The sequence below is a fragment of the Pan paniscus genome, chromosome 1 (genome assembly GCF_029289425.2).
Source record: "Pan paniscus chromosome 1, NHGRI_mPanPan1-v2.0_pri, whole genome shotgun sequence".
Lineage (NCBI taxonomy): Eukaryota > Metazoa > Chordata > Mammalia > Primates > Hominidae > Pan > Pan paniscus.
In genome coordinates, this window is record NC_073249.2 from 182,186,349 (window position 1) to 182,210,671 (window position 24,323).

A 24,323-nucleotide genomic window follows, 5' to 3' on the forward strand; every position below is an offset into this window, starting at 1 on the left:
TAGAGTAGCAAGAAGACCCCAAAGACAGAGAAGGCATAGACTGCCTAGCCCAGCCCAGCTTAGCCAAGCTCCACCCAGTCCTTTCAATCCCAGTGGCCCAGCCTCTCTCATGGGCTGAGTGGCTCAGCCTCTCTCTTGGGCCAAGGGCTAGTGCTGGCCCCTGGGAGGGAGACACAGACACTAGGCATGGTAGATTTCCCAGTGGATCTGAAGAAAGGGGCTTTACCTGACTCCTCGTATCAGCCCTGAAGATTCTGCCTGTCCTGGAGACCCCCTTCTCTCCACCCCCTGTTCCCAGCCCGCTCTTAGCTCCTGTGGGATTGGGGTGATGGAGCTGACAGGGCTCTTGTCAATTCTCCCTCCAACATGCTGCAAACTGTGTTAGGCCAGGAATGATCTCCCCCTGATTCAATTTGTCAGCCCCAGGCCCTCCGGCATCGGGCACGGCAGGCAGGCGGGAGCTGGGCCCTGAAATATGGTGGGCGGCTCAGAGCAGGCGGGGGCTGGGGTGGGAGGTGATGGATGGGCTGTGGGGGAGGCGAGGACTGTGTTTAATAACAAAATTGGTATGCAAGGCCACATCCTGTGCTAAGCATGAGTGATCCAGAGCCACAAAGTATTACAAATCCCTGCTAAACAGATGCTGACAATGGAACAAGACGTATCAAATCAGATCCACTTCAGAAACATTAATATCCCTGTTCCTGTCCCTCCCTGCCTGCTGCCCCCACTACGCTCACCACATCTGTGCTCGCACATTCATGCGCATGCACTCACACACACACACACATGCTCACAGAAGTGCTGGCTGATGAATGCACGGAGGCAGACGCAGCCCATTCACATAGGGTCCCTGCACAGACACACATATGAGGTATAACGTACAGCACACCTGCAGATATACCCGGAAAGCACAAGAACACACAGACACACATCCAAGGCAGAATGCATGGGGCACATAGGGACTTAACGAGTGTAGACATAAGGAACATCCACAGATGAGCTCAGACACCCACAGGGCCAGACACAAACGTACCGGACAAGCCAGCAAAAGCACAGGCAGATTCAGATGCAGCAGTGACTCTCAGTGGGGGACAGGGGAGAAGGGGAAGGGATGTTCGCCTGCACAGGGGACATCCAGCAATGTCTGGAGACATTTTTGATTGTCAAAACTTGAGCGGAGGAAGGGGAGGTTGCTACTGGCATGGAGTAGGTAGAGGATGTTAAACAGCCTACAGTGTACCAGACAGCCCCTCACAGCAAAGAATTATCTGACCCCAAATGTCAACTGTGCCGAGGTTGAGAAACCCTGGTATAAAGGCGCACACATATATACCCATAGACTTTCTATAATTCTGCCAACAGGCACAGATATAACCAGTCACACCTGGAGATTCAGACACGCATACAGATGCACAGGGCCACAGAGGCATATTCCCAGACACATGTCCATAAAGACAGATGCATGGTCTGGTGCAGTGGCTCACGCCTGTAATCCCAGCACTTTGTGAGGCCGAGGCTGGTGGATCACCTGAGGTCAGGAGTTCGAGACCAGCCTGGCCAACATGGCAAAACCCCGTCTCTACTAAAAATACAAAAATTAGCTGGGCGTGGTGGCAGGCGCCTGTAATCCCAGCTACTCGGGAGGCTGAGGCAGGAGAATCGCTTGAATCCAGGAGGGAGAAGTTGGAGTGAGCCGAGATTGCGCCACTGTACTCCAGCCTGGGCAACAAGAGTGAGACTTTGTCTCAAAAAAAAAAAAAAAAAAAAGATTCACAACAGCCACACAGATTAGATGAGAGCTGCTCATGTGCACAAGTCCAATAAACACATGTGTAGATATGGACACCTGTGTGTACCAACACACACCCAGATGCACATGTACCCACAAATGTAGACACAGATGCACAACACACATAACATATGTATATCCCAGTGCAGAGGCCACCAGGCCCAGCAGCAGAGTGAGGCCAAGGTCTGAGTGTAAAAACAGAGCTGTCAGCCAGTCTAATCACACAGTGGGGGCATCACAGACTAGGAAGGCTAGCTACAACAGGTTCCATTCAATTATGTTTTGCTCATAAATGGTTCATGCCAGCCCTGATGTAGGCACTGGGGATTCAAGAAGGGCACGGAGCTGCTTTTGAGAGCAACTAGTTTTTGAGTTTATGGCTTTTATCATTCGTTCACTCCTTCATTCACTCAGTAAACAAATACTGCCATCACCATTCCTGGTACGGAAATGAGGTATCTACTGTACAACACCATGCTTGCTCTGCCTGGCCTAGGATAAGAGTATTATCTCCAGTTGGATCAGGTGACAGCAGAAAAGGAAGGAATGAACAATGATTGCACACCCACTGTATGTGACAGGCGCAGGCCTTAACATGTGTTATCTCATTGAAACTTCACAAAATCTCTACAAAGTTGACTACCAGGTCAAATGACATTTCTATGGTCACACAGTCCGTGGAGGGTTTGGGATTTGAGTTGGCGTCTGGCCAAGCCCACAGTGCTGGCTTTTAATTGCCCATGCTGCCTCCCTAAAGACACTCAGGGCTTAGGATAGAGGGCAGAATCCAGTTCTTTTTCTTTGCTTTCTGTGTGACTTTGGGGAGGGGAACTGCTGACTCTGGGCTTCAGTTTGCTCTGCTGGTGAACAGAAACAGGGACATTCAGGGTCAGAATGCCCAGCCTGTCATTTGGCAATCCACTCCTCTGGATCTTTTCCTAGCAACACTCTTCGCTGTCCCTTGCATTGCATTGGTACTACCTGAGACTCCTTGCCTCTCTCTGAGCAAGGGACCCCCTCCCTATCTTCCCTCCAACAACCTGATTACCTCCCAGTGTGCTTGGCCCCCAGAGGCTGAGGAGTCTGCTGAAGGGCCTGCCTCATAGAAGACAGGTCTGAGGTCCGCAGCTGTAGGCAGCCTGGCTCCCGCCCAGCCCATCAGCTCTGCCTTCGTCCCTCCCTATTTCCACAGCCCGCCCCCAACGATTTCCTCCCTTGCTCAGTCACTCGCTGCCTAGTGATCCATGGGTTTTAAATTATAACTGGGACCCAGGAAACGCGTTCCTAAGTACAATATTCATGGGCTGGGCTGACACTTTTAATTAAGGTGATTTACACTGAATTATCCTTGGAAATAAAGAAATGGTGCACTGCCCGGGAATAAACCATCATCACCAGCCGCCTTTGTAAGTTACACTTCGTTTTAATCTATTTGGGGAATTGTTTATCTAGTTCATTACCCAACCAAACACCGAGGCCGGCCTTAAATAAGGCTTAAGTGGGGGTGGGGGCACTGCCATCTCCACACCCCGCCTCTTCTCTAGAGTCACCCAGCCTCCCTCTGGCTTCTTTGAGCCCTTTTAAAGTGCTGGCCAGAGAGCTGGCTTCCCAGCCCAGAGGCCAGATCTTGAATGGCTCCAGAAACCTCCCAGAGAATCTCTCTAAGTTCAGGCCCCACCAAGCCAAGCCCAACTTTTAGCTTTGTGCAATCTCTCCATGCCCAAGGCTACTTCATCTCTCTGGATGGAAACTCCTGCCTGAGGGCCACCGGGAAGTCTGGGGGCCAACTCCCTCCTCCACCCCCGCCCTTCAACCTCCAGCCCCCATCTATCTGTGTCCCTGCCTGTCTCTCCACACATCCAGTCCCTCCCCCATCACCAACCCAGAGACATCTTAGGCTGAGCTTGCCCAACATCCCCTCCTTCCCTCAGACACGCTTCTCTGCCACCATCACTCTCCCAATCATTCAAGTTAGAAAGCTTCCTCCCAATAAGCACCCCAACTAAGTCCTGTGGCTTCTTCCTCCACCTGGTCTGTCGTCATTCCCTCTTCTGCATCCCCACTGCCACTGCCACTGTCCTGGGTCAGCCTCACCAACTTTCCCCTGGACCCTGGCCGACCTCCTCCCTTGCCTCCTGTTTCTTCCCCCAACCCACACTCCACACTGGCCTTGCAACCATGCCCCTCCCACTTGTCTCTCTCTGACCAGGCTTCACCCTGGCTCATGAATGTTCGGCTTACTCTCCACCCCATCAAGGACGTCCTCCAGCATTGAAGGCCCTCCACAATCTGTCCTCCATCTAACTTTGCCCTCCTTGTTCTACCTGGCCAAGTTCTGGGGTCTAATGGAACCCCTGTGAAGGGGTTGAACAGGGGAAAGATAAAGGATGGGGTGAGGGAGAGAGTGTTAGCACAGCCTCTGATCTCAAATGGAAAAGTGCTTTGAAAAGTGTAAGGACTTTGCCAAAGGAAGTTCTGATTGCTCTTCCTGTAAGTGTCTGTGCACCCATGTACCCGTGGGAATGACACCCATGGGACAAGGCTTCTTTCAGGGTGTGTGTGTGGGCACATCTGTGTGTTGGAATGGGTGTGTGTGTGCACCTGCATGTCCTGTATATGTTTGTGTCTGTGTCTGAAACACAGCCAGCCCTGGCTCTGGAGCTGGAAGGTTCCTGCTTCTCTCTGTGAGCCCGTGAGTGTGTCTGAAATAGCAGCCTGCTCCTACTGGGGTGTGCTTTGTGCTGTTGGGCAAAGGGAGGCAGGAGGTGGAACACCAGGCCAGTCTGAAGAGCCCCTTAGGATGCAGTCAAGTGGAGGGGGGACGTGTCCAGGTTGATGGAGGGCACCTGGCGGCAGCATCCACAGACTCAGGAGCTGGCTAAGCTGAAGAAGGCCAGGGAGGGCAAAGGAGGCAATGGAGGCAAAGGCAGGGTAGGAGAGGAAAAGGGACAATTGGAGGAGAGAAGAGGGAGGAGTCAGCAGGGGAAAGAAGGGCTGGGGCAGAGAGGAGAGGGGAGGGGAGGAGGGAGAGCTGGGGAGGAAGCCTCCAAAGATGTGCCTTTGGTGGATGGAACTGCCCTGATGTGGGCTCTGCTAGGACCCTGGAAGTGAGGCACACACAGGCTCTGCCCTCCTGCGGGCCTCAGTTTCCCCATCTGTGAAATGGCTGGTTTCAGGCCCCTCTGCTCAGGGAGCTGATGGTGGGGAGTGGAGAGGGTGTCTCAGGAACCCCAGTGTGTCATCTTTTCCCAACCTCCTCTGCTGTCTTGGCTTCCCGAGAGCGGGCAGGGGCGGGGCAAGGGCAGCCAAGGCTGGGGCCCTCCCCACGCTCCCCGCTGCGCGGCCGTCAGCCCGGAGGGAGCTGACAAGCTCCTTGGGAATTTATCACGCACCCAATTACAATGTTAATTGGCAAGTTCCTGAAATCAATTAATTCGCAAATTTTTTCCAATTAAAAATCCAGATAAATCACGAGGGCGGCGGCGGGCCGGTCCAGCCCACAGTCCGGTGGGCGCAGCGGCCGCAGGGAGGGAGGGCGAGAGAAGCGAGGGGAGGGGGCGCGGGCGCGGCTGCCCTTGAACGCCTTTGCCGGCCGGTCCAACTGTCAGCGCGCCGGGCGCGGCGGGGCCGAGACAGATAAAACCATCGACCCGTCGCCGCCAGCGCTTCGGCTTTATCGATCCGACGGGAATTTCACTTGCTGTGCAGATCCCGCTGTCCGGCTGTCAGACACCCGGTTGGAGGGGGGCGCGTGCCGGGGGCGCAGGGCGTGCACAGACGGAGGGGGCATGGGCGTAGGGGTGCTGGGCTGGGCCGCGACGTGAGGGGTACAGATGCGGGGACGCAAGACATAGCCGTGAGAAGCATGGAGCTTGGGGTGGGGAAATGGACACGGGGATGCTCTGGGAGGATGTGGGGGATAAGGGGGTTGTGCAGAGTCATGGGTGGGGGTGTGGAAAAAGGAAGGCTGTTGGCAGAAGAGCATGCCCTGGACATTGCAGGTGTGGAGCACCTGGGACTGCACTGTAGTGTGGCCCTCACCGAGGAGGCAGACAGAGAGCTGGGGGCCCGCATTCTCCAGGCCCTTAGGGGGCACACTGCTTTTACAAGGCTGGGCATGCTCCTCTGGCCTCTACCTCTATTCTCTGACCCCGTTAGGAGAAGTCCTCCTCTGGGAGCAAATTACACAGGACCCCTCCTGGACAGCCAAAATATGGAACTCAGCTGCAGAAGGATTTTTTTTTTTTCCACTTTCTGCCACTGGCAGGCCAATCCCAGGTGTGTGTGGGCGGGGTGTAGGGATGGGGAGTGATTAAGAGCATGGGTACTGGAGTCAGATTACTTTAGGTTTGAATCTTATCTTCATCACTTACTAGCTGTGCAACCTTAGAGATGTCACTTAACTCCTCTGCACCTCAGTTTCTTCCTCTGTAAAATGGGAGCAATTATTGTCACCTACTTCAGAGGGTTGTTGTGAAGATTAAATAAATTAATGCAATGTAAAGTACTCGGCACATAGTGAGCATTCAACAAGGATTATTATTATTATCACTGGTATAGTCTTATATGCCCATGGATTCTTTCATACTCCTCCCTTCAATGGGTAGAGCTTCTAGAGCTTAATTCTTCTCCCTTGAGAATGAGCTGGACTTGACAACTTGCTCCTAGTGAACAGAATAGAATAGAATAGAGTAGAAGCAACAGTGTGTGACTTCCCAGACTAGATCATAAGAAGCACTGTGGCATCCTCCTTAGTCTTCTCTTGGACTGCATGCTCTGTGGGAAGTCAGCTGCCATGTCATAGGGAAATTCAAGCTGTCCTATGCAGAGACCCACATGTGGGGGAACTGAGGCCTCCTGCCAACAGCCATGTGAGTGAGCATCTTGGAAGCAGATCCTGCAGTCCCAGTCAGATCTTCAGATGACCGTTGCCTTGGTTGACATCTTGACTGCAGCTTCATGAGAGACTCCCAGCCAGTAGCCACTACTACCCACAACCATCCAGCTAAGCTGTTCCTGAATTGATGACCACAGAAACTGAGATAATACATGTATGTTGTTTTAGCTGCTAGGTTTTAGGGTAGTTTGTAACACAGCGATAGATGACTAAATATTTCTTCCTTCAAAATTCAGCTCAGGCCTCACCTTCTGAGGAAGGCTTCTTTGCTCTGTGCTGGGTTTGGTGCCTCCTTGATACCCCCCAGCTCCAGTTCTTCCTGTATAGCAGTTTCCATCCCTCTGGGTTTGTACTGCCTGACCCTCCCTACCCTCATGCTATGAACTTCCAAGGGCAGGGACCATTCTGATTCACTATGGGATCCCCTGCACCTTGCATGGGGATTCGGTAAGAAGGTAGAAGGAAGGAGGATCAGTCAAGTCTGATGACTTGAACTGAATAAGGGTCGGACTGGGAGGAGCGGGGCAGGCCGTCCCTCAGTAGCAGATTATATTTTCCAAAGACGGCATCAACCATATCTTCCATCCCACATACGTTTCTACAATTTGACCTTGCCAGTCCTCCCATCAAAAGGGGGGTGTATGTCCTCTCCCCTTGAATTCTGGGTGGTCTAATACTGCCTCAATCAATAGAATACAGTGGAAGTGAGATTCAGTGACTTTCAGGCTAGGTTATAAAAGGTGATCCAACTTCCATCTCGTTGGCTGGAACATTTGCTTTTGGAGCCCAAAGCTGCCATGCAAGAAGTCCAACCATCCCGAGGTTGGCAAGCTATGAGGAAGCCCAGGCCACATGGAGAAGCCCTGTGTAGGTGCTTTGATTCCAGCCTCAGCTGAGGTCCCAGCTGACAGCCAGCATCAACCCCCAGACATGTGAGGGAAGCAGCCTTCACATGACCCAGCTCCCAGCCACCAAGTCTTCCCAGCTAAGGCCCCAGACATCATGGAGCAGACATCAGCCATCTCCTCTGTGCCTTATCTGAATTCCTGACCTCACAGATTCCACGAGCACAATGAAATGGTTGCTTTAAACTGCTAAGATTTTAGGTAATTTGTCACACCTCTCCTCTACTCTTTTTGATAACCTGGCTCCTCTACCAGGCCCTTGAGGAGGCTCAGCCCAGTCCTTCAGGCAGGGACAAGGGAGGGAGGCTGGGGGTGAGGTGGGGTGGGACAGTGGGGGACACACCTGAGCACATTCATAAGATTGTCATCTTTCAGACACTGAGATTCATAGAGAAGGTAGTGTCCACCCCCCTGGAGGAAGGACTTGGCTGCACTTCTGAGGGGCCTGCCAGGCCTAGGACCTGCTTCTTTTATTCTGCTCTGAGGCTCAACATGGCAGTGCTGGGCCTTTGGCAGTGGCTCACCCCTGTCTAGCTCCTCTCATGTTTTCCTTTGAGGCTGGGGCCTGCGGGGTCACTCTCCTCCCATCTCCAAAAATAGAGCAAGAAGAGGAAGGTGGCTCCATTCAGCGGAAAGATCTGAGGATTGAAACAGAGTTGTGGAGAAGGGTGGCAGGGTCCTGTCTTTTCCCGAGGGGCTGGGGTATGGGCCAGGCGGCTGCTCCTGGGATCTGGTGGCCAGAACCCTGAGTGGACTCCTCCAGCAGGCAGGCTCCCTGGGAGGTGGCTTACCTCGAGGGCAGTTGGGCTAGCTGCTCCAGTTCCTGCTCCATATGCTCCTGCAGCTCACTGGGCCTCAGCAGGACCTGGCAGATGGGGCAAATTGGGGCCTGGCTGTCGAACAATGCCGCTGCTTTCTTCTTACCTAGTGAGGGGAGAAGAACAGACAGACGCGTAAGCTGGGCTAGTCCAGGAGGCAGACCCAGCATCCCAGTCCTGAAACCCAAGCCTGCTGCTGCCCTCTAGGGCTTCTTGGCCTAGAGGAGGGGCCTGAGGGTTTCAGAGCCCACGAGCACCCCTCCTCCTTGCAGCTCCAGAGGCTGTGGCCATGAATGGTACCTCCTCAGCCAGCCACCCCTCTCAGAAATCTATTAGGACACATCCCCCATGGGATGTCTATTTTTTTTTCTTTTTTAAATCAATTAATTAATTTGAGACAGAGTCTTGCTCTGTTGCCCAGGCTGGAGTACAGTAGCGTGATCTTGGCTCACTGCAACCTCTGCCTCCTGGGTTCAAGTGGTTCTCCTGCCTCAGCTTCCTGAGTAGTTGGGATTACAGGCATGTGCCACCACACTTGGCTAATTTTTGTATTTTTTGTAGAGATGGGATTTCATCTTTTTGGTCAGGCTGGTCTCAAACTCCTGGCCTCAAGTCATCTGCCAGCCTTGGTCTCCCAAAGTGCTGGGATTACTGTGCCTGGCCTTATTTATTTATTTTTTTATAGAGATGGGTTCATTATTTTGACCAGGCTGGTTTCGAATCCTGGCCTCAAGTGATCCTCTCATCTTGGCCTCCCAAAGTGCTAGGAGTACAGGCATGAGCCACCGCACCTGGCCGGCTGGGATGTTTAAACCGCCTCTGTTGCCACTTGTGGAGACACACAATGCTCTGTGGCCTCTGCTTACAGGTGTGGGGTTGAGGAGCCCTATTAATCCAGAAACATCCCTGCATATCCATGGATGCTCTGTGGCCTCTGCTTACAGGTGTGGGGTTGAGGAGCCCTATTAATCTAGAAACATCCCTGCATATCGATGGATGCTCTGTGGTCTCTGCTTACAGGTGTGGGGTTGAGGAGCCCTATTAATCTAGAAACATCCCTGCGTATCCATGGATGCTCTGTGGCCTCTGCTTACAGGTGTGGGGTTGAGGAGCCCTATTAATCTAGAAACATCCCTGCGTATCCATGGATGCTCTGTGGCCTCTGCTTACAGGTGTGGGGTTGAGGAGCCCTATTAATCTAGAAACATCCCTGCATATCCATGGATGCTCTGACTGCACAAAGGACTTTAGTTTGAGCCCAGATTTTCCTTCCTTCTTCTTCTTCCCACTGGTTCCTGGAGGGGGTCAAAATCAGCTTTCAGAGAGATAAAGGCCATGCCAGACATGAGCAAGATGGTTGCCTAAGTAGGGTTGCCAGATTCCACACAGGATGCCCAGTTCAATCTGAATTTCAGATAATAAATTTTTTTTTTGTATAAGCATGTCCCAAGTACTACATGGGACATACTTATACTAAAAGTTATTTATCATTTTCTAGAATTTACCTGGATGTCCCATATTTTCTAATTTTCTAAATTTACCTGGATGTCCCATATTTTTATATGCTAAATCTAGCAACCTTGTACTTGAGGAAGCCTCAAGTTCAGGCTGAGCACAAAACCCACCTCCCTTTGACACCAGACTGAGGATGATTACGGCTCCCTTGGATGCCCAGATAGAGTCATCTGAGGGCTAAAACGAAGGAGGAATTCTTCGTTTGGCTGTGAGTTTTGAGGACTGGAAAAAAGAGAAGGTTTAACCAAAGAAGTGAAATTTAAGCTGTACCTTAGAAGTATATCAGGCAATTGAATGAGTTAATGAATAAGTTGTGAGTTCCTTGTGGGACAGACCATTTCTTATCTATCTTTATATTTATAGACAATTTATATCAGGTCTGGCATAGCCTAGATGCTCCATGATGAAGCAAAAGAGAGGAAAAGAGAAAGGGGGAGAAGAAAGGTGGGGATGAAGAACAGACTGTCTTAGAAGCCAGATAACCTTCGGAGGGCTGGGACAGCAGCTCCAGCCATCCAGGAGGCTTCAGTCCGTGTGGCAAGGTCTCTGAGGAGGGGAGGAAGTCCTACTGATCAGGTGGCTGTGCCTCGGATGCTCGGGGACAGCTGGAGGGAAGCTCTGAGTAACAGCAGCAGATGTGGCCCAGGTCTGGGAGGTGGGAGATGAGGCGTCCAGTCTCAGCTCTGCTCCTGCCTTCAGTTAGCCAGAGAATCTCACAGGTGAACAAGACCCTAGACATTCTCCAGGCCATTATCTTTACAGCTAGGGCAATTGAGGCTCAGAATGGGACACAGACCTCTGTACTCGGCTTTTGATTTCACTACTTCATTCATTCACTCAGCAAACATTTAACAATTATTCTACGTCAGGTATTATTCTAGGAGAAACTGGAGCTCAGAGATAAATATAATGCATCCTTGGCCTCGAGGAGAACACAAATTAGTAGGAAAGGCAAAAAGAGAGCCCGTGACTGCAGTCAGTGCTGGTGAGAACTATGAGGAGGATATGAAGGATTTGTGGGAGGGTGGGAAGGGGCCAGCAAGGTTGGCAGGATCTGTGGGCGAGGTGATGCTCAGTGGGAGGCACGAGGAGTGAGTAAGGGAGTTGACAGGTTGTTGGAACAGATAATTGAGGCAGGGACTGGGGTCTGAAGGGGGCAATGGTAAGACAGGAGAATGGAGAAAGAGGTGGATCCCAGACATGGGGTCTGAGCTGAGCTGGAAATATCAGGGGTTCAGCCCCCATTAGCCTGGTACACCAAGTCTGGTTCTTAGGGCTTCCTGGAGCCCAGATGTCTCACTCCAAGCATGGGGACCAGGCGTCAGCATTCCCACATACCTGTACTCAGTTCATCTGCTTTGCTGCCACAGGGACATTCTACTTTTCTGAGCTTGGCCCCAGTTTCCCTATCAGGACAACAGGCCCTCTTCCTGCCTCCAAGCTTCAGGAATAGCATTGGCAGGGATCAGCAAAGGGACTCTGCAGCCTCTGCCCTCCATCCCACCCCCATTTTCTCAGGGGTTAGAGTGGCAGGTGTCAGCATGGCCATGGGCCCCCTTTGTCCCCTCCCCCGCTGTGTTCTCTATAATTTTATATTGAGACCTGTGGTCATGACGTGGGTTTTACTGCACTAACGACATAGCCTGCCCAGGTTTAATGACAAAATCCATACTCTGGCCCTGGGCCTGCTCCTCGTTTGCATAATTCCCAGAATACAGCTCCCTGAAGCTTTTGACCTGGGCCATTACAGTGGCCATAAAACGGGCCATAAAACCGCTGGGGATGGCCAAGAGGAGGGGGCTGTGGTCTTGCTGGGGTGGAAATGAAGCCCTCAACCCCATACTCTTCCTAGGCTTGGGAGGAAGCATCCTCTGGCTCTTCCTTTCCACAGCTCCCAGAATCTGGAAGTCCATTTCAGGCTGGAGAGGCCCCTGGAATCCTTAGTTCAGCTGCCCATTGGATGCAGGAATCCCTTCTCCAATACTGCCGGCAGCACCACAGGTGGGCAGGCCGAGCCCACCAGAGGCAGGCTGTCAGCAGGCATCCTCTCGAGTGTTCCTCTCTCCAGCTCATGACACCCCCCCAACCCCCAAAAGCTGGCCAAACCCTTTTGCCACATGTGGGTCTAGGTCACACAGACCTGGTTGAATCCTGTCCCTCCTCAGGAGGCCTCGCTCCCTCAGGAGGTCAGGAGCTGGGCTGAGCAGCATAGTGGGGATATGCGGGAAGCACAAGGGGATGGGGATGGGGACAGGGACTGGGATGGGCTGTCAGTGCTAAAGATGATGAATGGGGGAGGTGAGGCGGGAGGCCCAGTGTTATCGGCAGAGGATGGCGGGTGCGGGCGCTTGCCGTTCCTGCTAATCCCCGGGCGCTGCCTCAGCCCTTGCACTGATAACGAGGAAATGGGACTGACAACAATTTTTAGCTGAGAGATTCTTCACCAAAATGCCAGGCGGCCGGAGGTCTGACAGCGCCTGATTGAGTGTGTGAGTGCGTGGGGGGAACGCCCGCAGCCCCCTCCCCTCCCATGCAAAGATGGATCGCTCATTCCGCCTCCCGTCCACATTCATTACCGCACCTCCCTCCCCACCACCCCAGTCGCGGAGTGCCTGCCACCTCCACTTCTCTGCTTGCCACAGGTATCCCTGCAAGCAGGAGGAGGGCAGGGAGGGGAGGGGCTCTGACCCCATCCTCAGCCTTACACAGGGCAACTCCAGCTCCAAGAGCAGGGAGGCGACTCTGTAGAGGCAGGGACCGGGAGTCAGGGGAATCAGGTCCCAGCCTGGAGGCTCCCTAAGTTGTATGACCTCCAGAGAGTCCCTTTTCCTTGCTGAGCTGCTAGAATACCTTTCCTGCTGGACAACAGTGAGGCTCCAACAGGGAGTGACTGATGGTAAGCTGCGAAGGACAGGCCTGTGGAGGAGGAGAGGAGAGGTCATGCCAAGGCAGCCCTCTTCCTAGCTTGGGCCAGGCTCCAGCCAGCCCAGCCCTCTCGCCTCGAAACAAGGCCTCAGGTACCCGGGGTCCTAGATCAGCCCTCTGCTGCCCTCCTCTGTTGGGAATGGTTGACCATTGGGAACAGGCAACTCAAGTGCCGGCACAACCTGCTCCTTCCCTGCCATCTTCCACAGCGAAGCCTGGTGCAGAATTGGACATATAGAGGTCGGGCGTCTTGTTCAAAGGGAAAGCCCTCCCCTCCTTGACCACTCACCCACGTCTGGCCTTGCAGCTCTCTGGCTTGGCATGTTTGGTTTTGTCCCAGTTCTTTTGCATGAGAGTTCCATTCTCGCCTCTGCTTGTCCAAGCAACAAATTCCATCTCTATTCTCTTTTCTCTACAGACCACAAAAGGCATGGCTTGATCGACTGGTGTCTGACAGGGATGAGGAGGGTTGAAATGAGGGTGAGGGTGACTGTAATGACAGATGGCCATGGAGGCTGGGACTTTTAAGAGTATGTGTGTGGGTATATGTGTGTGTTCATGTGTACACACGTGGGTCCTACCCCCACCCCTGCAATGGAAAGACTTCCTTTTCCTAGTGACCAAGAAACAGGAACTTCAAGCAGAATTCAACAGAGCTGCCTCTTGCTAGCTGTGTGACCTTGGGCAAATCACTTAACGTTATTGAGCTTCATTTCTCCTTGTGTGAAATGGGGATAATGATATCTAACTCCCAAGACTTCTGTGAAGATCCAGTGAAATCAGGGCTGTGTACAAGTGAGGAGTCATTAGTGCCTCCAGTAACACACTAGCAAAGTTTGTTGTTTGTGCCTATATCTGCCCCATCCTGACACCTGCCCTGCCTTGCCTATATCTGGCCTTCTTCCCTTCTATGATCCAGATCTTTTACCACTCAGTAGGTGCCCTGGCCCTAGCTCCTCTGGCCCCCATGGAGTTCCTTCTTCCTATCCATCATTACCCATATATCTGGTTATTGGTTTATATGTCGGTTTATCCATCTGTCCATCTACCTATCATCTATCCATTATCTGTCCATTTGTAATAACAACAACTGTCTATCAAGTATCATTATATATTTGGCTGTAGGTCAATACTACACATACTTTATCTCATTAATCCTTACAGCAGTTCTGTGAGGTAGGTGTTACTGTCTCTATCACACTGATGAGGCAAATGGGGCTCAGAACAATGTGGTGACAGCTACAAAGTTCAGAGCAGGGATTTAAATCCAGTTCTGTCTGAATCCAGACCTGAACAATACCCAACTACCTACCTACCTACCCACTCACCTAGCTAATGATTCAATATGACTCCACAGATGTTTACTGGATGCCCACTAGGGGTCGCTATAGCACAGATGCCAGACAATAATGAAGACAGGCGCACTCTCTGCCCTCAGGGAGCTTAGGACCTAACAATGGATAGAAACATGAAACGATTGTCCCCAGAGTGGTCTTAGGAAAAGAAAAGTACATGGGGCCGGTGTGGTGGCTCAAACCTGTAATCCTAGCACTTCGAGAGGCCGAGGTGGGAGGACTGTTTAAGGCCAGGAGTTTGAGACCAGCCTGGGCAACACAGACCCTATCTCTACAAAAAAATTAAAAAATTAGCCAGCTGTGGTGGCATGTGCCTGTAGTCCCAGCGACTTGGGAGGCTGAGGCAGGAGGATCACTTGAGCCCAGGAGTTTGAGGCTGCAGTGAGCTATGATCGCACCACTGCACTCCAGCCTGGCCTACAGAGTGAGACCCTGTCTTAAAAAAAAAAAAAAAAAGTACACAGAACTAGGGGAGTATATCATCTGGTCTGGAAGGTGAAGGAAGTGACATTCAGTGAAGGCTGAAGGATGCGTGGGAACCAGTCAAACAGTGATTGGGGGAAGTGGTGCTCTAGATAGAAAACAGCACATTTGGCCGGGCGTGGTGGCTTACGCCTGTAATCCCAGCACTTTGGGAGGCCGAGGCGGGCGGATCACGAGGTCAGGAGATCGAGACCATCCTGGCTAACACAGTGAAACCCCGTCTCTACTAAAAATACAAAAAAAATTAGCTGGGCGTGGTGGCGGGCGCCTGTAGTCCCAGCTACTCGGGAGGCTGAGGCAAGGAGACTGGCATGAACCCAGGAGGCGGAGCTTGCAGTGAGCTGAGATTGCGCCACTGCACTCCAGCCTGGGTGACAAAGCGAGACTCCGTCTCAAAAAAAAAAAAAAAAAGAAAAGAAAACAGCACATTTGAAGGTACACAGGAGAAAGAGCCTAAGTGAGGAACTGGAAAGAGTCCAATGTGGCTGGAGCACAGAGAGTGAGGGGCAGAGTGCTGAGGTATGATGATAGAGAGGGTGCATCCTGGAGGACTTTTAAACTACATTAGTGATTTTGGTTATTTTTTTTAAACATACAATGAGAAGCCATCAGAGAGTTTTAAACAGGAGAGTGATATATCAGACTTGTATTTAAAAAAGATTATTCTAACTGCAAAGTAGCCAGTGGTCTAAGGGGCAAGAGCAAGTGCAGGAAGGCTGTTTAGGAGGTTATCTCACTAACTCAGGGGAGAGACGATGGCGGCTTGCTCTAGCATGACGATGCCGGAGATGAACAGAGGCAGATGGATTGGACGTGGAAGTTAAGGGACAGAAAAGAGTTAAGGATGACTCTAAGGTTTCTCGCTTGAGCAACCTCTAGGTGGTAGACCATTGACTGATTTATGGAATGGGAGGAGGAGCAGCAAGCTTGGTAAGGAAGAAAATGAGTTGAGTTTTGGATGTACTTAGCTTGAGGAACTATTAGACATCCATGTGAAAATGCTGCGTAGGCACTCTATGTGAGCCAGAGCTAGAGTTCTAGACTCGGGAGACATTGACATAGAGCACCGAAGCTCACCACTGTGTCCTCTGTGCCTGGAACAATGTCTGGCATGTGGTAAATGCTCAATAAATATTTATTGAATAAATAAACGAATGAAGTTCAGAGTAGGCAAGATCACCTAGGGAGAGAGAATACACTAGGAAGAGTGTCTGGAACAGAACCTTCGTTTACAGTTAGAGGAAGTTTAAGGCATCAAGGACTAAGAAGGAACAGCCAAGAGGTAGAATGAAAACAAGGAAAGTGTGATGTCATTGAAGCCAAGAAAGGAAGAGTTGCAAGGACTCTACTGTCCTCAGTAAGGTCAAATGCTGTTGAGAGGTCAAGGACATAAGGCATGAAAAGTGTCCCATCCACTCATCTTATCCATAGCACAACCATCTACCCTCCAGTTCATCCACCTGTCATCCATCCAAACCACCTAATTACTCATCCTCTCTCCCCTCACTCAGTCCCTTCCTCCTTCTCTTAAAACTATGATTGGCGCCTCTGCTGAGTATGGGACAGCAAGAGTTAACATGCTGACAGATGGCATTTTTTACCTTCAGTCAATATGAACGAGGCCCCAAGACTATGATTCCAAACATCTGGATTTCATCAATATGTGATCTGTCATCGTATATTGGCATTCCCCAGTCTCCAGGCCAGAGCAATGCGGCTGGTTTTATTAATACGTCAAATACATTATCCGTGTAATACACTTGTCTGGCTGGGGCCTCCCGCTGGGGCGGGGCAGCGGATTTGAATGTATGATGAATCAGTTTGCATTACATGTTCGTAAGTCATCATTTGTCAGGATTAATAGGCATCCCTGGTTGAGGAGGTGGGGGTAGGGCGGGCAGGGGAGAGATATGTATTTAGCTGTGGCCCATGCTTTCTTCTGGTGCCCAGGGATGTCCTGGGAACAGCTGTGCACCCTCTTGCCCAGACCCCAGGGTAGTGGCCGGTGCCCGTGGGGCAGAGGTGACATTTTCAGCAGTTCCAGAGTCACTTGGAACCCAATAGGCCTATTTGTTTCTGCTTTGGGCTTGCTAAACAACCAAAAAGGATAGGACAGGGGCTAGTTGCACAAGCTGGCTAACTCTTCCTCATCCTTTAGGATGCAACCTAGGGTTCCTTCTTCCACGTGGCCTTCCCGGACTCCTCCAGACTGTATTGGGTGCCTCCTCTGTGTTCCCGAAGCCTCTTGTGCTACTTCTATCACAGCGCTTGTCACAGTGTCATTATTGCCTGTTATGATTCTATCACCTTCTTTAGATTATAAATTTATTGAGGGCAAAAATTAACTTGTTCCCTGCTATAGCCCCAGCATGTAGCAGAGTGCATAGCCCAAAGTGAGAAAATAGTCATAGTAATAGTAGAAATCAATAAATATTGTTTGAATTAATGAATAAGTAATCACTGACCTCGCTAAATCCCCAAAGAGGCAGATGCCAGCTGGGAGATGCCATGGGGTTTTTCTCTGATTCCTTGTCCCACCCTGACTCTGGTCTAGTCTGGTCAGCTATCCTTCTATATATGCTTTTCTTTTCTCTTTTTTTTTTTTTTTTTTGAGACGGAGTCTCACTCTGTCGCAGGCTGGAGTGCAGTGGTGTGATCTCAGCTCACTGCAACCTCTGCCTCCCGCGTTCAAGTGATTATCCTGCCTCAGCCTCCTGAGAAGCTGGGACTATAGGTGCCCACCACCACACTCGGGTAATTTTTGTATTTTTAGTAGAGACGAGGTTTCACCATGTTGGCCAGGATGGTCTCGATCTCCTGACCTCGTGATCCACCACCTCAGCCTCCCAAAGTGCTGGGATTACAGGCATGAGCCACCGCGCCCGGCCCCTATATATGCTTTTCTTTATCTGTTCCTCTTCTTTCTGTAAGACATGTATAGACCCTCTCACACAGCATGAGGTTCCTTACATGTGACACACATACCTAGATATAATACACAGGTGTGAAACATTCATGCCTACATACCCTTGCCATCTTTCCTTCTCCCTCCATTCTGCCTGCAGAAACTCAAGGTTGGCACTGCCCATTCGACATGGCCTCCTGCCAGCTCCAGGTACAAGAGCCTGACTCCTATGGTGATGCATGCTATTTACCATCTCTAGCAATAGAAGGTGCCTGGATTGAGCCAGACATGGCTCCTGGGTGGCCAGTGGCAAACATCTGCAAGACAGCCAGGTGAGGTCAGTCTATGGACAGGTTTAGGCTCAGACTTGGGCTTAAGCTGGAGCCAAAGGCTCCAGGCCAAGGCACAAGCAAGCTCACTGAGTCTTGGTCATAGGAGCTAAACCCTTGACCCCATGAGCCTTTGCTCCGGCCAAAGGCACCAGCCAACCTGTTCAGAGACTGGCGGGGCTTCAGGGGCCACAGCTGTTTCACACCCATGACCTTGGCTATTTCAAACATAACTACAGCCTCTGTCCTCTTGTGGAGCTACAATTCAGTTTCTCTCCTTTAGCTAATAACTTCCAGACATCTCCCTGGGCTGGGCTGGGCCAGTGGAGGGTGGGGCAGGCAGGGCCTCCCAGAGTTCCCTGGGATTAGGCTTCACAGACTACATTGAAGGGCCTGATTCTGGAAAATATCCACATGTGGACCTGCACATGCATCCTCTCAAGTGTCTGGACACACACATGCTTGTGCTGGCACTGGCACACACAGGTGCTCACACAGTGTGGGTATTTTTTTGCATTTAGACAAACACCTGAGCACCTATCACTATACCTGCCTATTCTCCCTAGCCTGCCCACACACTTCACTCTCTCTCATGCCTTCCTTGCCATGCAGCCAAAATGCTAAGACTGTACTGTTTAAAGGAAAGTAACTTCAAGTGTGCTTTACCCCCTGCTGGTTCTGACGATGGGCTTATAAAAATGAAGTGGGAACCTCCGCAGCTGTGGGCAATAAATCCTGAGCTGCCAAGGAGGGCAGTGTTACCTGCTTTCTAGGCTGATGGGTGGACCGTGGGGCACTGATTACAAGTGCCTGCAGGGCTGGATGGGCAATGGGCCAGCTGCCTGGCCTCAGGCGCTGCCTGCTAGCACATCCCAGGCCAGCTGCCTCCCTCACACCTGAGGGGTTAAGAGACCCAGAACCCTAGGGAGGGAACAAGGACTATGAGAGCAGCAGAGGGAGGTAGAGGAAGAAAAGGGCTGGGTGGGGAGAGTGAGCAGCCAGCCACGTGCTGCTAAGGCTGAGGGGAGCCCTTGCATCTGGAGATCAATTAGCATCAATTACTGACTTCATTTAATTGTCGTCCAAGATGAATTTGTCATTTTTAGCTGGGAATTAATGGGAGACCTTCACCTCTCCCTGGCAGCAGCGGCGGAGCCAACAACGGTCACCTCAGCCTCCCAGGAGCTCTGAATCCTGCTTGGGTCTGGGGCCAGACTTGGGCAGGCAAATAGTGGGGCTTCTGCTCCCTGGGTGAGCTCTGGCCTGCCCCAGGCCCCGCTGGCCTGGCCCACTGTAGCCCGGGGCCAAGGTGGGGGCAGTGGGTCCTGGGTAGCAGTTCTTTGCAGCCTCTGGCTTCAGCCAGAAATTAATTTGCTGGGCTGAGCATGTTTACCTTTTCCCAGCAAAGGCGAGACAGTAAACAGCGGACCGGCGGCTGAAATTGAATTGATAACTGCATCAACGTGCCAGATAACGCCTAAAATAATACGCCGATAAGGAAATTCGATTTGATTTGCTGCTGCGCATCAGATTGGCCCCATCTGTAGCTGCCTGTAATCATTTTCAATTGCGTTGGGAAACCTTATTTGTCCTTAAATATTTCTGTCATTTTTCATTGCTGGCGACAGATCCTTGGGCAGGTGGCAGGGGTGTGCTGCCTCTATGGGCGCAGGGTGGCGGCCGGAGGAGGAGGAGGAGGGGTGGTGTGGACTCGGAGAGGAGGCAGGGAGCAGGCAGCCGGGCGGTGACAGCTGTTCCTCCAATCAATCACACTGTCGACAGGGAGGGACGACTGGCTGGCAGAAATTGAGTTTGCCTCACAGGGGACGATTGAGCAAATTAATAGCCCATTAGCCAAGCAGTGACCTGAGAAATGAAGGTGCAGGGGTTCCTGCTCACTCAGGCCGGATGGGGTGGGGCAGGGCAGGGGAAGGGTCTGGAGAGGAGAGAACTAAGGAGGAGTGTGGGAAGAAGAGGAATGGATGGATGGATGAGATGAGCGGTATGTGTGTGTGGGGTGGAGTCAGGAGTCAGTGAAGGAGGAGAGACATCAAGTTGGGGAAGGCAGGCTAGAGATGCAGGCAGTTCTGGGAGGGATGCAGTGGACAGAGGGTAGTGGTGGAGGTAGCTCCGACTGATATCTCTCCACTACCTTCCCAGCATGACCTCTGGGACAGAGGACCATGCCAATAAACTCCTCTCCATCCGCAGTCTCTAGATACTCCCTTTACTCTCTCTGCTCACTTTCCCCGGAACCTGGAGATGCTGCCACTCAGTTGCTGTCCTCTCCACTGCAGGCTGTTTATTCTCCCAACTCCATGCTCCTCAGGCCAGGCGGTGGACTCAGTGTCTTCCAGCTCATTGCTTCTCCACCCTCTGGACTCTTTGAGGTCAAGTACCATGCTACAGCCCACCTTGTCAGTTACCTATCATTCTCTACACTCACCCAGGACTTTCACACTTGCCTCTCTCCCCGAAGCCCATCACTGTCCTGACCTCCTCAGCTCCTATTACTTTTTTTCCTGTACTTGACTTCCTCCTGGAGATCCTTGTCATCAACCTAAGTAGAACCCGTGATGGAACTCCCTCTCCCCCAAGCCCTCTCAAAGACTTGTACCCATTAAACTTGCTCCTCCCTCTTCCCTTCTCCCAACTCCCAAGCCACCACGTACTCATGGATGCTAGCCTGGGTCCCTTGTGCACCTTCAACACCATCTTGCCAACACACTCAACTTCTTACTTCCTTTGCCTTCTCCACAACCCAACTATTCTCCTTTTTGTCTCAGACACTCAGGCGGCTAAGCACAGCTGGGGAAAATCACAAAACCATGCAGATATGTGCCAATAAAAATTCACAGTTTCCAATCTCAGCACCACTAAACAATCCTTTTGCATGCTCTTGGTCAGCTCCGTCTCCTCTTTCCCACAGAGACAATTCAATAATATTTTACTATCTTGAGCCGCCTCGCCATCTCCTGTCCCCCTCTCTCTGCTAGGTGGCCTTGCTTCCTCCTTCACTCTGAAATTTAGTCCTTAGGCATGAATTTCCTCAGCTTGTGGATCTACTCTCACCTCCCTGTTCCCTCCAGTTTCAGTGGAATAGGCATCCTCCTACTTTAGCCTAATCACTTCTCCTGGGCTTTGATACCAATCCTGCCTATGTTCCCTGGGAAAACCGTTAAGTTCTCCCTCTCCACTGCATCTTCTCCTTCCCTTCCTCATGCTTCCCTCCATCAGCATATCAACTCCCACGTCTTTCCCATATTACAGCAACATCAGCATCAACAACCCAGCTCTCTCTTCCATATGGCACCCTTTTACTAATGGCCTTTTCTTCTCCTTCTCTTCTCACCTAAGATGCTCCAAAGACTCTTGCTTGCTGCCCATACTTTTTTACCTCCTAACCACTTCTTAACTCATCGCAACCTGAGTTTCATCCCCACCATTCTATGGTAACTACTCTCAATGAGGTCCTTGGTGATCATCCACAATAGATACTCCAGTTATATTTATTTATTAGCCCAATAAATATTTGTTGAGTGCCTTCCATGTGCTAGGCAATATACCAGGGTCTAGGGATACAATGAGATCCATGTCCTTATGGAGCTAACAGTCTAGTGAGAGAACAGATGCAATAACATACTTGTACAATTGTAAAATTGCAATTGTACCAAAAAGAGGTCAACAGTGCTGTGGGAGCCTGTAATATAGATATTTGCCTTGTTCAGAGAAACCTAGAGACACAAGCTGAGGTGTGATAGATAAGTACTTGTTGAAGAGATGAGGAAGAAGGGAAGTGGTAACACTAATCAAATGCTTACTCTGTGGCAAGCACTGTACTTTTTTTTTTTGGGACAGAGTCTTGCTCTTGTTGCCCAGGCTGGAGTGCAATGGCGCTATCTCAGCTCACTGCAACCTCTGCCTCCCGGGTTCAAGTGATTCTCCTGCCTCGGCCTCCCGAGTAGCTGGGACTACAGGTGTGTGCCACCACACCTGTCTAATTTTTGTATTTTTAATAGAGACGGAGTTTCATCGTGTTGGCCAGGCTGGTCTCCAACTCCTGACCTCAGGTGATCCATCCACCTCGGCCTCCCAAAGTGCTGGGATTACAGGAGTGAGCCACTGTGCCCAGCCAGCACGGTACTATTTAATCCCTATTTTATAAGTAAGGAAACAGAGGCGTAGAGAAGTTCTTAGTTTGCCCATGGTTACGAGGTAAGTGGCTGTGTGGGACTTATGTAATACCACAGCCCCATGCATGCTCTTAGTCACGCTATTCTGCTGCCTCTGATGTTAGCTATTGCCCTTGTCATCATTCACTTCTCCCTCTCTCCACACTCTATGTGTGATCTCTGAAACTCTGGTTTCATTCCCTCAGCCTGTACCTCCAATCTGAGCCACGTACAACACTGTGTAGAAGATGCTCTGCTTGGATGTCCCATAGGCTCTTTAAGCTCAACATGTCTGAGATGGGACTTACCTTCCTCTAGACCTGCCCTCCTCCTGCTTTTGGTTTCAGTGAATGGTACCACTATCCAGAGACCTCCCTAAATTGACAATCTTAATTTTTACTCTTTACTCCAGTCCCTACATCCAGTAAGTCAACATCTTCCCTGTTTTTACCTCCTAAGTACTGGTCAGAATCATCTTCTTTTCTTGATTGCCCTAGTTTAGGCATCTTCATATTCAGTCCCTACTCTTAGGTCTCCTCATGTATCTCTCTCCCCTCTAATCTATTCCATCCCTACAGTTACAAGGATCTTCCTAAAACACAAATCAGATCCTATCATTCAGCTGCTTAAGATCCTTCCCTGGTTCCTAAAGCCACAGCATACATTCTGAACTCTTTATCATACATGCCCCTCTCCAGCCTCCTATCCCATCTTGCAATAGTGTGTGCTCTGGCTGGACAAAATGTAGCTCTTCATCTGGTATTCTCACTGCCAATAATGCTCATGCCCATGCCATCATCTCCCCGTGGGCAACTTTAAACTGTGATTTATTCCTTTTTTATTTTGAGACTGGGTCTCACTCTGTTGCCCAGGCTGGAGTCAGTAGTGCAATCACAGCTCACTGCAATTTCCACTGCTGGGCTCAGTGATACTCTCACCTCAGCCTCCTGGGTAGCTACAGGCACACACCACCATGCCCAGCTAACTTTTTGTAGAGATAGGGTTGTGTCATGTTGCCCAGGCTGGTCTTGAACTCTTGAGCTCAAGCAGTCCGTCCACCTTGGCCTCCCAAAGTGCTGGGATTACAGGTGTGAGCCACCGTGCCTGACCCTATTTATTCTTGAAGACCACACTCAGACAATGCTTCCTCTTTGAAGCCTTCCCTAATAATTACTCTCTTTTTCATGCTATGTTCCACATATGTCTATATGTCGATTATTGCATACATCATATAATATTGCAATTATTTATTTATCTGTCTTGTCTGGGAGATTCTGAGCTCTTTGTTTTATTTATTTATTTAATTTTTTTACTGCTCCTTGTGGAGCAGGGCCACCCCGTAGGCAGTGTGCCCAGAGTAGCTGATGCTGAGCTTCTTGAGGGCAGAGAGATTCTCTGATTCATCCTGGAACACTCAAGACCCTAGGCATACAGTCTGGCATAGGGTGGGTATTAGTAACTGTTAAATGATTCAGGGACTAAGTGAATGGGAGTGAAAGGCCTGCAGGAGAATGTCTGGAAAAAAAGAGAGATGGGGTGGGGGAAGTGTGAGGGTGAGAGAGGTGGGGATAGGGGAAGGAAGGCAATTGAGGCAATGCCGAAACCTTCTTTTGCTTAAATGAAGCCTTGCTTCATGGTCAGTGAGAGTCAGAGGCCCTAAGGGTGTCAAAGGGTAGAAGCTCTCGAAAGACAGAAGCTCCAGAACTGCTCTCCTTACCAAAATATCAAGTGGTCATAGACCTGGTGGGAAATGGGTGACCAGTGACCATGTGAACATAACCAGACAGCAAAATCCCATGCCTAGAAACACTGACAGACATGCACACCAGGACATATGGCCAGTCACGTGCTCCTAGAGGGTCCCCCAGCAGCTCCCCTATCCCAGAGCCCTCGGCAGGCCTCTCTGTGGGCCCAAGCCCCACCCGGAACCCCTGGGCTGCACGCTTTCTCTCTCTCACTCAGCAATTTCCCTACCCAAGAAAGCTCTAAGGGTTTCAATTACCGGCGTGTGGGATTTAGTGCCCTGGGCTTCTCTGACTGGAGGAGATTTATTTGAAGGTTTAGTGTCGTGGAGAATTCACGTCTTCACTCCCAGGAGCCCAGCTTCCGTCCTGAGCCCCTAAATCAGGAACCAAGATGGGCTATTGTCACTTACCGCATTAGCCTCGTTAGCGGACCAGGAGGGGTGATTAATAGCAATACACACACAGCCATCTTGCTCGCTTGC

At 50.9% G+C, this 24,323-nt stretch overlaps 1 protein-coding gene across 5 annotated transcripts in view; it reads right to left on the bottom strand.

Moving 5' to 3' along the window:
* The window catches only part of RNF220 (ring finger protein 220), a 246,434-nt gene that overhangs the window by 29,056 nt on the left and 193,055 nt on the right, over positions 1–24,323 (bottom strand). For all 5 annotated transcript variants that reach the window (XM_003812810.8, XM_008965280.5, XM_057299070.2 and 2 more), the window contains exon 3: positions 8,386–8,518. In XM_003812810.8, coding sequence (XP_003812858.1) covers positions 8,386–8,518 — 133 coding nt within the window. The remainder of the gene's footprint in view (positions 1–8,385; positions 8,519–24,323) is intronic.